Genomic DNA, 16358 nt, shown 5'->3' on the forward strand with positions numbered 1-16358 from the left:
TATTGATGGCTGTTTTTCAATTTGAGCCGTTCACTTCAGTCCCAAAAAAGCTACACAAAAATTACAAACACTGCAAACATGTTGGATGACTTATACGAGTTGAGTGTGATCATGAAAATGGAAACAACCATTTTTTCTTGTGTTTTATAATCTTTAATTAATACTAGAAAAAGAATTAATCGGGGAAAGTAAGTTTTTTATAGGCACAGCATATATGCCTCAGTCAGCTTAAACATGTGAGATTAGATATTTTCCTATTATCAACAAGTCCTAGACAAGCCTAGACAAGTCCTAGACAACAGCAAAGAAGGTCTGTAGTGTGAGAGAGTTTGGATTTGCAAAAAGCCTTTCTAAACCAAAAACCAATTTTGTATTATCATAGACATAGTGTTTTAGATTTCTTTACTAATATAACCTGATAGGATACAAGTTGGTGAAAGTAAAATCTTACAAAACAAGAGTTTATAATTAATTAATCTACATAATTATGTATAAATCTCAGTGTCTACCTGTCATCTGTCCAGTTATAGCAATTAAGTTTTAGATATGAAAATGTGCTCCACACTAGATTTGAGCTGACACCCTCCGGGTCTGCAGACCTGCGAGCTACCCAATGATCTACGCTGTTCTTGTCATCCTATGGTATAGTAGGGAAGAGGTTCATTCAGCGCGTGCGAAAATATTATTGGTCAGCTTGACATTACGCATAACGTAACTACGCGTCAAGCTAGCTTAACGGCTGCTATTATAGTAAAGATTTAGACTAGCTTAAATTACTAGCTTACCAGGTAAATCAATCAAATTTTTTGGGTAATTATTTTATTACCCGTGCAACGCCGGGCATTCATTTAGTATAATATAAAATTAATACTTTAGTTATCTCTTTAGTATTTTAATAAACTTGATTCATTTTCTACTGGATTTTTTATTTAATAAAAAAAAATTATAGCCGGAGTCGTTTTGGAGTTCATAGACAAAAAACCTAAAATGTAGCTCAATTTCTTATTACAGTCAGTACATTAATTTTTTATTGGTGAAAATAGATTAATATGTTTATAGCTTTAGCGAATTTAAAACTCTGATCTTTCCCCAAAGTAACCGACAGAACCATAAGTATTTAAGAGTTGTCCCTTCAACAAGCTCTATGAGTTATATATCTATAGTACTTTATTGGCAATAATTTCATTTCACAAATAGAAAGGTTTTTCAAATTAGGCCATACAACAATAGTAAAACAAAAAAGGGGAAAAAGCAACAGTTAGCCCATAGACCTATTAACTATACTAGACTGGGCAATCCAATGCATCACGGCTCAGCATTGTGTCCTACTTAAATAGCCACATTCTTTGCGACGTAACGTCAACGCTTTGTTCGCTTGCAGCTGGTCAGGCAAGCGAGTCATCATTGTTTACATTGAAAAAATGACAGAGAAAGCTTTGCTGCCACATGTAATTTGACATAACTACTAAAGTACACAAGATATTGGTTTAAAATTTTAGATGCAAAGCTTATACACTATGCATTTCCTACCCTGCAAATTTGTAAACATAAAGTTGAATATTTCATATGTAAAGTGCCAGTAAAAATGTATATTGATCTATTAAAAAAATATTGCAAAATTATCAATGTTGCCCTATGCTATGGGCTAACATGTCAGATAGCTAGGTGTACAAACTGATTTCAAATGCATACACACTGGTAAATGGTACACTGATTCCAGTCTGCCATGAATATAAATGTTGAGTCTTAGGTGTTATGCAAACAGCATCAGAAAATAGGTTTATGTTCACTTTGTTGTTTTGTTCACTTTGCCTAGTCCAGGCCATAGTTTTAAGTAGGAAGCCATGGAGAGTGGAGCAACTACCAGCACTGGAAATGATTCGAAGGTAAATTTTACTCCAATTATTTTCAAGTGTGGTTGTGAGAGGTACCTAGATATGAAGAGCAAGAAATCTTGCGGGTTTTTCCGAGATATGCATACAAATAATAGTTTTTTTCCAAAATGTTTTCTTGAAGTTCATTGCTGGCACTAATATTTGAAAAGTTGCTTCGCACAAAGAGGTGCCAACCACGAAGTAGACGAAGTGTTGCCCATTTCATGAAGTTTTTCACCACCATGGCAGGTGGACATAGGCTAGTAAATGAGTATGGTGATGGCTGTGCTATATTTAGAATTGTAGTTAAACCCAACGAAAAGATTTTTACTTTATGATGGTCTCACAAGAATGCAATTATTTACTGATTATTTTGCAGGACAAAAGTAAAATTTTTTGCTGTGCATTTGGTTGTTCTAATACCCCAGCAAAAGATAATTAACTCAGTTTTCACACCTTTTCATCGGAAGAAAAACACCTAGACATATGTAACAAGTGGATAGACGCCGTGAAACGTAAGGACTGGATGCCTTCCAAATACTCTGCGCTCGGCAGTGATCTCCTGCAGACCTTCTGGTCTGACGATGGCTGCCATGCTAAAGCCTACTGCTGTACCAAGGGTATTTGATTCTCTGCCAAAATATTTACAACCGACTCAACTAAAACATAGCTGACTGTTATGCCGACCAACACTATCTAAATCATCTCCACCAGACCGAGATGAGCCAGTCCTGGAACCTTCACTTTGCTATGAAGAGCCAACAGCCGCCAAGCAATCTGAAGAGATCATTCCCGACCCTCTACATAAGCGTACCTCGTACCTTGGAATAGGGAATTAAATTTTTCAAACATTTCGAGAGGCCAAGTATCTACTTCTGTACAAGCTTGGACAAGAGCATATAGAAACACTGCCCTCAAAGATTCAGGCCAAGGGAGGTTTCAACAATAATCCAGATGTCTGTAGCTTCAAATCTGCACTGAAAGCTCGACTAGTGAAAACAGACATCACACCTAGCACGAGTGCTAACTGTCTTGATTGTGATAGCCCAGATGGCTCCTGCTCCCTACTTCTCTCATCTAAACGAAGAAAAATTCATGTAGAAAGTGACGATAACTTCCATGATTATTTGGAATCAAGCGAACGGCTGGAAATCGATCTGTCAAAATCTGTCTCGGACATAGTGGAGTACATTAGTAGGTAAATACAACCAATTCCTCCAAATTTTCTACAAAACAAGAGATCTGGCACACATTGCAGCCTTGCTGCATGTGCTAAACTGCATGACTGCCCATATTGTGGTACATGATTTAGGTATGTACATGTATTTTGGTATTAGCTACTTTCACTTATTGTTAGTGTATAGAACAGATATACAGGTAGCAGAGTGGCTTGAAATAATACTGCAGCAAATCAGTGAGATGTAGGTAAATTTATTTTACGGTTGATACATATACTTTTTATAATAATATTAACATATGATATTTATTTAGCAGGTTATGTGGTACGGAGCTTAAAACTCAACTGCAATGATTGCACCAGCTTTAGAGCCTCCTGTTCAGGTTTACGCACCAGGGATGATGCGACGCTAATCAGTGTAAAAGATAGAGGTGGTCTGTTTACACCTCATCCTGTCATCACAAAGATATGTCTAGGCTCAGAACAGATCATTTGGCAGTGCGTCAACTTACAAGGAATCACTGCAGACATACACAAGCTGGTAGTCACTAAGACTCTTTTATTGGTTTTACAAAGCAATTTGCATCAGGAATTTCCATCCTCAAGTCACAGCGCAGCGTTAGTTAAAACTATCACATCCAGATATGTCAGAATAAGAATTCACCATGAGGCTACAAAGGTAGCAGCTAACAAGAGTAATCTTAGATCAAAGCTCAGCCGACTGGTCGTCTTTAGTCATGTGTAGCCTGTCACAATATGTCTAGAAAAGTGTACCATTTGTCGTTTGTTTTCTACGATTTTTCTGATGCTGTTTGCATAACACTTAAGGCCCAACATTTATGTTCATGGCAACTGCAATTAGTGTACCATTTACCAGTGTGTATGCATTTGAAATCAGTTTGTACACCTAGCTATCTGCCATGTTAGCCCATAGCATAGGGCAACATTGATAATTTTGCAATATTTTTTTAATAGATCAATATACATTTTTACTGGCACTTTACATATGAAATATTCAACTTTATGTTTACAAATTTGCAGGGTAGGAAATGCATAGTGTATAAGCTTTGCATCTAAAATTTTAAACCAATATCTTGTTTACTTTAGTAGTTATGTCAAATTACATGTAGCAACAACGCTTTCTCTGTCATTTTTTCAATGTAAACAATGATGACTCGCTTGCCTGACCAGCTGCAAGTGAACAAAGCGTTGACGTTACGTCGCAAAGAATGTGGCTATTTATGTAGGAAACCGTGGCTTCGCATTGCCCAGTCTAGTATAGTTAATAGGTCTATGCAGTTAGCCATAGAAATGGGTTCATAGAAATTCTTTGTTAAAAACTTTAGAGTTATCTATTCCGATTAGAAGACAACTCTTATGTATCAGTGACAAATGATGAGAAAATTATGATCATAATTGGTCTGTCAATAGTACCAAATGACTGCAACTTGCGGCTTTAAAACTTTTGTTTTTTTAGCTTGATTTCCAATAAATTATCTGAACAGGTAGATTCTTCTTGTATCGTTTTATAGATAAAAGTAGCTTATGCTGCCTTCTGAGTATGCTTAGTTATCTATAAAAAGTAAGAGTGAGACGTGATATTCATGGGCCTTTAATTCAAGGAAGTTCTGTATAATAGCGTACCAAGTCAAGAGAAGAAAACTCCAAAGGCAAGTTTTAATCACAAAAATATAAAAATTTATTGTAGTAACAAAGGTCATACCTCAGAAATCAGGTTGTCATAGAGGTCATAAGTCTTATAGATTGCTAGCAGGCTAACACAGCAATGCAGAAAAACAATACAATCAGGAAATAATATCTAGCTAATTTGCCAACTGTAAAAGTCAACTGTGACTAGTCCATCAAAAGAGAATAACAGGCAATGTTTGCAGCATAAATATATAGCATTAGGCGCAGTTCATGTTACGGCTAGCGTGAAGTAATGCTGCATCCATCTAGAGCATATAATATAACCTCGAAAAGTTGATCATTAGAAATAAATAAAATTTACAAATAACAGTGATTTTGAATTATAACATAAGCAAGCAAAGGCCGTGGCATTATGCAAAAACTTGAAACTATTTACAATGATGGTGTGGAGATTCTACAAGCTATGCAGTCGCAGTTAATGATTATTTCTTGAGTTACTTTTATAAGACTATTCTGCACAAATGATTTTGAGAAAACGAAACACATTCGCATACAACTGCATATAAAAAAGATAAAGTTAGGCCGTGTATAAGCATCAACACTCTGTCATCCCTATATAATGAGTATTATTGTCATGGAATGAGAGAAGACAAATTCAAGTTATCAGGTTGCCAATTATTTTAAAGAGTTGCGCTCTCCCATTCATAGTATAACAGTGACTATGGCTTTTGCTGGGCACTGGCCCACTCTTTGCTTAGTCACCGGTAAGAAAAGAAGATGATAACACCTGGAAGGATTAATATGAAACGCTATCGACATCAGTTGCATATGTGGCGAACCCTTTCCTCTGGGCATACTTGACATTCGACTTCGCAGCACCATTTGAATATACAACTGCATCGCGTTTGGGCTATATACTTTTCTGTCCTATAACCTCTTTGACAGCACATGAGACTGCAGCCATCTATACCCAAAGATGTCTCATTACATTCTCTCCCCGATGTTCCTAAAATAACACGTATCAAGCGTTATTCGTTTTCAACGGACGGAGTGTGATGGCTGTGTTTTTAGCACTGCTTATTAGGTCAACCTTATGTTAGTAACTTTCTATACACAATCAACTTTGAACTCCTGCATTTGTGTACATGGTTTATGGCATCAGTGCAATCAGCTAGCCTGAACATTACTTTTTCGTTATTAAGTATGATAAATAATACATGTTTTAACCTTGGAACAACAATAATTCACCCTACTGCTGAACGTGAAAATTTGTACTAAGCGCTATTTCTAATTTATCACATATTTCCCTTTTTATAACGGAAGATAAGACATTTCAAAGTCTAACATATTTCCTAAAAACTCAATTGCGTATTTAATAATATTCAACAGTTTAAATGACTTTGTTACTAGCTAGAGTGCTTGTCTTTTTTCCTCCCTTTCAAGTGTACGCTATTTTAACCTTGGGTATTTTTACAGACAAATTAAATATTCTACAATGATCACGATGAAGTATTACACACCTTGAGAGTGGTCAGGCCAGAATTTTGCCACTAAATACTAAGGTGATGTTCTCTGGAGGTGACCGTGTTTTCCATTTATTAGCTTAAAAACATTGATTTTACGAGGCAGAAAATAAAATGTTAAAGTCATTCATGGTTTTTACAGAATTGCCATACAGTTTTATAACACTCTTCTCGATGAACACAAGCTGAAAGTTTTACGGAATGCAAAAGAGAGCGAATCTCCATTATAAGCACGCAGGCATTTGTCATACTATTACATGTTGCTATAGATTCCAAAAATATTTTAATTAGCATTATGAAATTTTCCTACAAAAACATAGATTTATTTCAAAGTTTTATTCCAGAACTTGTTCGTACAGTCTCACAAACATTCACGTTAATCAAAAAAAGAACTTTTAGTGCATTTTTATTGCTGTAATAGTGTTTCAACAGGCCATTTTAATACCAAAAATTGACATTAAAAGTACTCTGTAGAGACAGACCATGACTATTGCTTAATCATCGCTATTATGTAATAAATATGAAAGCCAATAAATTAGGTAATTAACAACCAAATATTGTTTTTGCAATGCATAATCAGCCACAAACCTCCAAAGTTGTATTTGTTTTCCGACGAAGACGAGCAGAAGTCTGGTGAATCTTCAAAATAGACCATATCTTTTCTCGTCGGAGTTTTATGGCTTTCGTCTACGGGAATGAAGTTAAATTTGTTCTTCTTACTTTTCTTAGCGTGATTTTCTATAAAATAACGTAATTAGCCTGAGGTTACTAAAGGCTATCCTCACATAAAATTATCAATATAAAGAAGACAATTCCATATTTCCAACAGAGCATTTAATATGTGAAAGCTGTAAACTGATGTTATATAAGAATACTACTATTACTAATTATAATATACTAATTATTGATGATATATTAAATTGCTTTTCAAGGCTTTATATTTTACTATAAAGTATACATTATACGTTATTTTACACTTTGTTATGAATGAAGTACACAACATGTATTAGATTTAAATATTGTATAATATTTTATGCTTTAATTTTATATTCAATATTTTGCTTCATTGTTTCACATTTTAAGATAGCATATATAAGCGACGTTATTAGCGCCAAAGAAATAAATCACCCAAACACATGGTCTGAGCCTCGCTTCTTTGCCTAGTGTGCGAGCATTATATGAAGAACCTTGTCATTCAGAGGGTTACAAAACAAGCAAACCAACCTGGTTTAGCAAGAGCATTGTCGCGTATGCGATTGGAAGATACTGATCTACCGTTGGACGACCGACTAGGTCGGTTACTGTTGGAAGAAACCTTGTTGGCACCAGAATCCCAGTCATTACCTAAAGCCAAGAGTTTTATACAAACGTTGGGCACACACAAGAACGCAGCACAGCCACTCAGTACAAAGTTATAATGTTAGTAACCAATAGGCAGCGAGGAGACATAGAGCGCAGTTAATTAAACAACACAAAGTTCTAAAGATATTTGTCATTGTTTGTAGCCAATTAGAAGGAAAATGAAACGCTTAAACTATATTGTTTTTGACAATTTCTTTCAAACTATGAGTAGAATAAATATAATACAAATGTGAACGTAAACACAGTTGATCGGTCTAAACAAGTTAGAGCCCTTTTAGGTCGGCATTGCTTGAAAACGTTTCAAGTCTCTTTTAACGCTAACCGCCTTATTTTCATTGTTCTCTTTAAGCCATTGTTTTACCTGCAACTAACCTCTACACACAAATAAAAAGGTTGACTGTTGTGAAACATACTAATTGTGAACGAGACACTTTGTTGATAGGCGGCACTGGCTTTTATTTCTCAACGGGTCTGCTTCATCAAAGCATTAATAACTTTTAACGTATAGCTATTAACACCTACCCCAGATATTCGAGATATTTGAAATTTCTCGCATTATTCGAATGAAATTGAATTATTAAGGCGTAAGACACCGCGGTAGACAAGCATCTGTATGTTAGTAGATTAACGATAAGGTTGTGAGTCAGGGAATTGAAGCAGCGAGAAAATGGTGTACCTATAAATAGAGGCAGCAAAGATTAGCATCAACTTACCGGCGTACACTTTGCTTGCACCATCAAATTTTTCTTTGAGCAGTTCGCCAACCTGCCTGAATGATGGCATTCTCATCCAGCAGGTTCGCATAGTACAGCTGCCTGACATTCCATGGCACTTGCACTGCTGTGTCGTTTCACTGACCACATGCTGCAATGCCACAAATATTATCTTAGACAGCTTGCCTTAAGAACAACACGCAGTTGTGCTTGTGTATGATATAATAATAAGTAAATATAATAATATGATAATATAATCTATGAGTTTTCATTTAATTTACCTCAATGAAAAACCTTCAAATTAGTTCTAATAGAAGATATGAGCTCAGAGATGTAACGGTTACAAGTTAATTTAAACTTGTTGATTCAATTTAACAAATTAGTGATGAAAGCTTCTGGTGTGAAGATCCACTGACAGTGAAGCGAGTTCAGACAGGTTTTAAGCGAAATATTTCATCATTTAGCGATTGTAATAATCCATCATCTGTGTATAAGCTCGTCATCTAACAGAATTTCATCTCACTAATGGGAGTGGAGGAATGTTCTAGAATGTTTGCGATTGCTACTGGAAAATGATTCAGCCAATACAAGTCTTTAGAGGAAACAAATAAGTACATGTTGTTCTACTTAGAACAGCTCCTGTGGTTATACCGACCGAGTGTCATGGCGAATTAGGTAACGATTTTGATTAAGAGTAAATCATATATCACACTTCAGTTTACTATAACTTGTAGCATTTTTAGAACACTACTAAACTGTTAAAAAGTTGTTATAAGATTGGTAGTAGTTTGGGGGTTTCAAAAAAGAATTGAAAAGCAAAAACTTTATATTTTCAGGAGTGTTTAGATCACAAGGCTCTTGGCTAAAATGCAGTTAGTTACAAAAGCAGTCTACCTGTCATAAAACGCATACTACTTACAAATACCAAATTGGTAGAATAAGTACATAGAGATGATCTATATGATATGGAACCTTGGCATTCATTGACTAACCAACATTACCCAAAATCTAAGAGTTCAATTGATTGGAGTTCCTATCAAACATGTTGACCATATGATTAAACAATTCCGATAGATTCTACCTTTCTTTCAAACATTTTATTCCAAGCTTAGATCAAACACAGATAAAGATGATTGTTTACATTAAAAAAGAAAACATGGCATGACTTTTTGCTCACCCTAGCACCTGTCTCAGAAAACCATCAGAAAGATTAATCCATTAGTTTTTTGAAGTATACATAACTATAAAAATGATGATGGCATTATTTATGTATGCAACTCGCTATCCTACTGTTCCATTGTGGAGGAAACTCTGTATATGCCAGAGACAAACACGCCAAGTGGATGGCGAGATGATAGACCAGACAAGATATTTCACCGACACATTAACTGGAGTAAACGAGGGAAAGCAGGTAGAGATTTCTCAATGAATCAATAAACAGATTAGATTACAGAGAACAAAGATTAATTAGTGAATGATTGAGTTTATGAAGATACGGGAGTTCTCCGCTAACCCGAGTCACCGATGTCTCTCTCAAGATAAAAATATTAAAATCTTTTGATGGTTTTAACAAAAATTCTCATTATTCAGTATATACAACCAGACTGACAAATATGGTGCAAAATTCTCCCGTGTAAGATCAAAGGATTGTCATAGCAACTAATCACCCAAGATTCACACTTTGTCAAAATGTTCAAAATACTTTGGGTTTTTGAACGCTTAGAAGGCTGGTCAGAGCCAACAAATGTGACGACGAATGCCCTAAACTGTTCCATGTCGTCCTGTCTCGATTTATTGCTTCAACTTCTGGTGCGATCACTAGCTCAAGTACAAGACAGATGTGACCAAACGCCGAACATGAAAACATCCTGTGCGTGTTCAGAGTAAATGTAATTCTCTGTGATATCGTTCGTCAGTCTTCGCGATGAGAATATTGAGACTGTTGATTTTCAACAATAGACGCCATTGAATGTTGAATCAAGAAAGGCTATCCACTCAGATTACAAAGTTACGAATTCTCTTAAACTGATTTCATAGAACAAAAGCGGAGTGTGAACATGTGCAACAGGTGAGGGATGATGAGAAGTACACTAGATGACACGAAGATCACTCATACTGATAATATTATATTAGAGGCAAAATACACACTCGACAAACGGGTGCTATGCCAGCCTCTTTATAGAGATACTCAACTCAAAACACCGATCCTTTAAAATGAATCTACGGGATGGAACATTTTAGCAGCAACTCAAAAGAAATACCACTGTCTATTGTCATATGTGAATAAAACAGGGATACAGGTGAATAGCATTTGTCGAAAAGGGATTGCCTTTTGGTTCTTTTGCGGACAAACCAAACTTGCTTAGATTTTCTGTTTCACATTTGCTGTTTTCTCACAGAAAGTTGCTAACTATGTAGAAATTAATGTTTAAAAAATTGAGCAAAAATCTAACTGTCATACTTTTTTTTTTAGAACACTTTTGTTAGCTTTGGAGACATCAAAAGCGTTATTTTAGCAATTCATTTTAGAGCTTTATGATTGAATGAATATTAAATTCGTATTTTTAGTACGTGTAAAATAATTATATACAAATATTTGCTTGACAATAATGATCAATAGAATTGATTAATAGTGATTGATTATAACATACTATGGATATTTCAGATTGCTCTAAAGGTGTTATAAAAAACTCCATTAAAGTGACTTCAAAGAACTAACATTTTTCAAGTTATTAAAAATTACTCAAACAACCTGTTTAAAGATAATAAAATAAATTGAAAGAAAGTCGTCAAATGCTAATAATCTTCATGGCATTCACTGTCAGACCAAAGTAAATTATGCAATCATAGTGAGAAACTGGAGAATGATTCAGGTCCAGCAAAGCGTGTTTTTTCCCACCAATTAAAACATTTTTTTATGATTCAAATTAAGCTGACGATAAAAACATGTATATTATTTGTTCTGTTTGACAAGACTTCTTCTTAACTTTAAGGTTTTAGGCATAGGAAGCTCAAACGCACACACTGCCAAAAATACATGACAAATTACAAAGCGGTTGACAGGTATATACGCAGATAAACTCACCCTGCGCCCTGCCTCGTTGTTCTGTTTGTTGACCATGTATCGCAAATCTTCTCCTTGCTCTATAGAGTCTATGAACTGCTTAGAAAATTTATAACCGAATTTAAAATTGTCACTGCATCCACCCCATTTCCAGTCTTCACCTGTAGGTTGCTCCATTCGATAATCGCATGAGCACGTGTGTATTCGGCCTTCGCTACAAGCTCTCCCCACCGCATGCGCCACGCCTGCTGACGTTATGGCGTAAATGAACGCTGTCTCTCGACAACCTGCAAGTATCGTAACAGTTTTTATACATTAATACTGACTAATACAGTTATGATAGTTCAATACAATATAATTGATTGTAATCCTCTTTCTAACAGAATACTCTTCATAAAAGTGAAAATAAAATAAAAGCGAAAAGGTCATCTTTGAACAGCCTTGCGATTGAAATAAAAACCTAGTAGCAAAAGGAAACCTATCCCACTGAAATTATAGTCTTGGTAACAACGTCAAGCTGTTTTTTGCCTATGATTTGCCAAAGATTTTAAAAAGCCGGACAGGAAGTTCTTTGCAAGGGTCAACAATGTCACTAGCGGTCAGGAGACAATGAAATTCTGTATCCATATTTAATGAGCCAATTCACTTTAAAACATGTTGTAGCTAACCAGAATTAGGAATATATGCATATTAAATAATTGCTCTTGTTTGGTGAACACCCTATAGCCGGCCATCGCGACTCTATTGTCTTCGTTAGCTCATAAAATAATGTTGACATGGTGACCAAAATAATCGGCCTGTATTGTTGTTTTCTTTGGCTAAACTGTACTCTCAATATACATGGTAATTATGTGACAAATGTTTAGAAGCAATTCAGCCTAAAAGTTTTTGTTTCAAATCTACCTTCAGGTGGTCGGTTTTTTGAACTAAAATAACTTGACCATGGTTCAGCGCTGAATCGTTTAAAGTAATTATCATTGCATTAGCAACTTCAAGAAATCTGATAAGGACGACCATAGATTATATAACTTTATCAAACTTGTCACGGTGATAAATCTCTGTATAAACATAGTTTAATCTAATTATGACAAAAAACTATTTGTGTAATATAAATCGCATCTGCCTTGCCAACTGGCGACTTAAGTCATTAGAAACTGTTATTTTCCAGCCCGTCAGTTACGCATGATAAATATACGAAACATTTTTTGGAACTGGATATCTGTCAAGAGAAATGATGGTTCCAATAGGAATTGCTATAAATTTTAGCTATCGCTAGTTTCAGCATGTTACAAAGGGCAAACTAATAGGTATCACCAAGTGCTGCCAGCTTTCAGTCTGTTTAATGCTACCTAATGAAGTCTCATTTAATTTACAATATTTTAATTTCTGCCGAAATTAGAACACAGAAACTACTCGTATGATACAAACTAACTTACCAATATCAAGAATTCGACCAAATATAGAACCACCGATGTTAGCCTCGGTCGTCGAGCAATTCCATCGTCTCGTTCTAAATTGATATTGGCACTCCTTAATAGCTTGAAGCGCTCCCTGCGCCACCGCTTCCAACGATCCAGAATTCTTCTCTACTAACTTACGCTGTTTTTTTGTTAATTTCTGTGTGTTTACGCTATTATATTCAACTGAGTTGTAGTCATTCATCATTCCTGATGAAACTTCATTTGTCTCCAAATATGTTTGAGGTGATTGGTAATCCTGTGCCAGAGTCCTGTGAAAAGACAGCGTGATAGCAAACACCTGTTGATGGGTAACATCAACTTCTAAGCTCAGTATGTAAATTGTTTTAAATTTACATTTCAGATAATGAGATGTACTGGGTACCAGACATTTTTCTCATTTGATGTCTTTGGTATGAATATTAATGTTATAAGTGCTCAACCAGCAAGAGAGATATACAATAAAAAGGGCAATGTTACATCTTATGTTTGATAAAACAAGCATAAATTATATATATTTACATACAATATAAGTGTTGCACTTACCACCATCGTGTGCCTCTTAAAATATTTTTGCGTGCGTTTGTAAAACTTTGCAAAGATACGAGAAGAATAAATATGTTGATGATCGAAAAGTAAACCATAATCACAGTTGTTATAAATTCATCGATATTTCAAAAAAATGAGAATGACCTTCTTCTCATTCAGCTACTTGTCACGCAAATGCTCTGTTCACTGGTGGTAGGTGCAAGTAAATTATGTTTAAAAGGGTAAATCCAAAACATATTGCACACGACAGTAGTAACGTAAGGTCAAGTTCCACTTGAATACATCCAATCACAGACAAGCTCTAACAAATACTCAGCCCGCCCCTAGAGTCATAAGCGTGTGCGATATGAAACACACTTATGCCAAAGAAAAGGCATATAAATAAATATTCAATTGCTTTAAGATAAGTGGATTATAGAATTAAATAAAAGGCACCGCTGTTAATGAAGCGGGCTGCGTTGCAGCCCAGCCTCAATAGTAATGACTCGTTAGAACAAATACTTATCTGATCAATCAGTTCAAACGCGTATGCTTGTCCGACAAAAAGAAATTCCAATTTCGCTAGAGTGAATTGAAATCAAAGACGGCGCTCGTGTCCCCTCGTGCACTTTGCAGTTCAGAACCCTGGGAGTTGAAGTCAAGAAAATGCGTCTGCTTAGCTGAGTCGCTGAATTTCCATTGACTTCAGCAGGTGAAAATATAAACTGCAGGAAAATTGATTGCTCCGATTACCATGTTTTTCCATTTAATTATGACTAAACAGAGTATTATACAATAGTACTACATTACATGGTAATGAGGTGGGGGCATTAGAATAATGCTAGCTTCACTGCGTATTGCCATGCCTTCAGAAGCTTACAATTGTTTTTGTTAGATTATACAACAGTAAAACGAAATAAAAATATTTTCTTTTTATCTCATTTGTAGTTTTTTTTCTGTTTTTCTCATTTATCTGTTATTTTTTACTGTACTTTTATCTTTTTTTATACTTCTTATCCTTTCTCTTTCCTTCAATTTCTCAGTTTCAACAAAGTGCCTGATTCCGTAAAGATTGCATGGTTTTCTGTTGGACTGAGTCAGGTTAATAGATTTAGATAATCAGAAGTTAAGTGACTGTTGGGTGTATTTCTTTTGAGACTCCACATAATTGATGGCAGCAACAGTATTGAATAGTTCCTGCGGACCAATTTGATTCATAAGCTAGTGGAGCAGGTGCTTTAAATTGCGAGTGTCATGTCCACTTCTGCCACTGACTCACAAGATTCGCCATCAAAATAAAACTGAATGTTTTTTAAAGATTACTCATGACATGCGGAGGTAAGATTGTTATCTCTACAAACATAACTCCTTAAAATTCATATTCTCATAAACATATCCCGATTTGCACAGCATATCACGGATGACTAACAAAGTGACGGAAACAAGTTATGTTCATAGTGAGCACTTGTTTGGGAAAAAAATGTTAGCAACGGAACTGCAAAGTTAATCCTTTCAATAGGGCGCACTGCCTGACGGATAGCTTCGTGCAAGCCTCTAGCGCCTGTCGCCTGTTTTTAACTGTGAATGACTGAGCTACCGCGTGTGGTCATCAATCAAACCGAGATACCTAGATATCCAACTTGTCACATCTCTCTGGTCACATCATTCATCTCTCTACGCCAGCTAGGCTCCTCGACTTCTGTGTCAACCAGCTCCACCGCCAGTGCCTCTGGTATAATCTCGTGGAACAATTAAGAATAGTGAAAATTCTAAGTTTGTCAACTCGTAAATGAGAGAGTTTCAATGACCTTCATTAGAAAAGTGGATGTATGATTAATAACCTACTTGACATGGCCATTGCTAGGACAATCTTGGCCAAGCTCCTGAAGGCCCGACCACTCCTACTTGAGGGCAACTTTATTTATGCTTGGTCAATGTCTCACAATCCATCAGCCTCCATGCGTAGAATTATGCGTGGTGAAGCAATCTGAACAATTCTCACACACATGTGATCCTTATCAGAGATTCCATGTACATCAAGGATTAGCATAATTATGAGAAACCAAAATTTTTTGCAAGAAGTTATTTGTAAGCATTTTTATGGCCTTAATTATTATAGCTGAAAATTTCAATTGTTTTAGAGATGCAAGCCACGAAAAGCAAAGGCCTCGACAAAGAAACTGGTGTTGTACCCAAAAAACTGTTCTTCGCTATTTCTGTGATAAATCTAAGCTTTAAGTTCAGAATTTGATGTAACTATGTTAAGATGTAAAACCTTTTAACTGAGTTGAATTTTAGTTGACTTTATATGTGAGTATATCTGAATAATGCTATCCTCAATCGTACACCAAACAGATTCAAAAGGAAACAATGACTTGCTGTATAAACTTGCCAAAGATGTTCCAGTGGCTACACTTAGATAATATGTTCTCCTAGAAATCAGCCAATGTTGACTTGAATATGCCGAGAGAGGAGACACGTCGAGCTTGGACATAAAAGGTGTCCTTAGTGTTTGTGAACACTGACCAAGAGGTGGCTAATTCTGTTTTGGCAAAAATCTTTATTCCCAGACAACTTCTAGCCGGTGAATCCAAACATAATCAGTATATTCAAAAGCGAACGCTTAAAACTTATATTCGTGGCAACGAAGTCTCATAAACTCCTGGAGCTGTTATGCATTATGCGGAGCTTTATCTTGGGAACGATCAAATTTATTGTGCAGATTAACAAAGGTGGTGGTTAAATAGATGATTAATGCCAAGATAAATTTGTTGTCTCCGTTGTGAATAAACAAAAAAACATATTTTAAAACCATAACTGCTGTACCAAGTTTGATGTCTTATATAAATGAAACAAAGATAGCGTTGAATGCCAGAATTACCCAGTATCATGTCCTATATGAAGCGATATGAAATATGAGCAATACAAAATCCTATATTTCATATAGGATATGAAATATCTTATTTCTTTTAAACCCTTCCGAGAAAAAAAATTAAATACCAACTGACAA

At 35.6% G+C, this 16358-nt stretch overlaps 1 protein-coding gene across 1 annotated transcript; it reads right to left on the minus strand.

The window, feature by feature from the left end:
• Positions 1-4669: 4669 nt before the first annotated feature.
• Positions 4670-14020, minus strand: LOC137385564 (protein Wnt-1-like). The gene is made up of 7 exons (XM_068072049.1): positions 13367-14020; positions 12800-13092; positions 11385-11650; positions 8300-8450; positions 7449-7568; positions 6813-6962; positions 4670-5707 (listed from the first exon to the last, which is right to left on the minus strand). The coding sequence occupies exons 1-7, from the start codon at positions 13462-13464 to the stop codon at positions 5520-5522; spliced, it is 1266 nt and encodes a 421-aa protein (XP_067928150.1). The 5' UTR covers positions 13465-14020; the 3' UTR covers positions 4670-5519.
• Between the last annotated feature and the right edge of the window lie 2338 nt (positions 14021-16358).

The sequence above is a fragment of the Watersipora subatra genome, chromosome 1, assembly GCF_963576615.1.
Source record: "Watersipora subatra chromosome 1, tzWatSuba1.1, whole genome shotgun sequence".
Lineage (NCBI taxonomy): Eukaryota > Metazoa > Bryozoa > Gymnolaemata > Cheilostomatida > Watersiporidae > Watersipora > Watersipora subatra.

Coding starts and splice junctions, on each gene's coding strand:
- LOC137385564 (XM_068072049.1), bottom strand. CDS start 13,464: ATGGTTTACTTTTCGATCATCAACATATTTATTCTTCTCGTATCTTTG. Junction 11,651..12,799: donor TGGTCGAATTCTTGATATTG/GTAAGTTAGTTT, acceptor CGATACTTGCAG/GTTGTCGAGAGACAGCGTTC. Junction 5,708..6,812: donor AAACAAATACAACTTTGGAG/GTTTGTGGCTGA, acceptor GTGTTATTTTAG/GAACATCGGGGAGAGAATGT.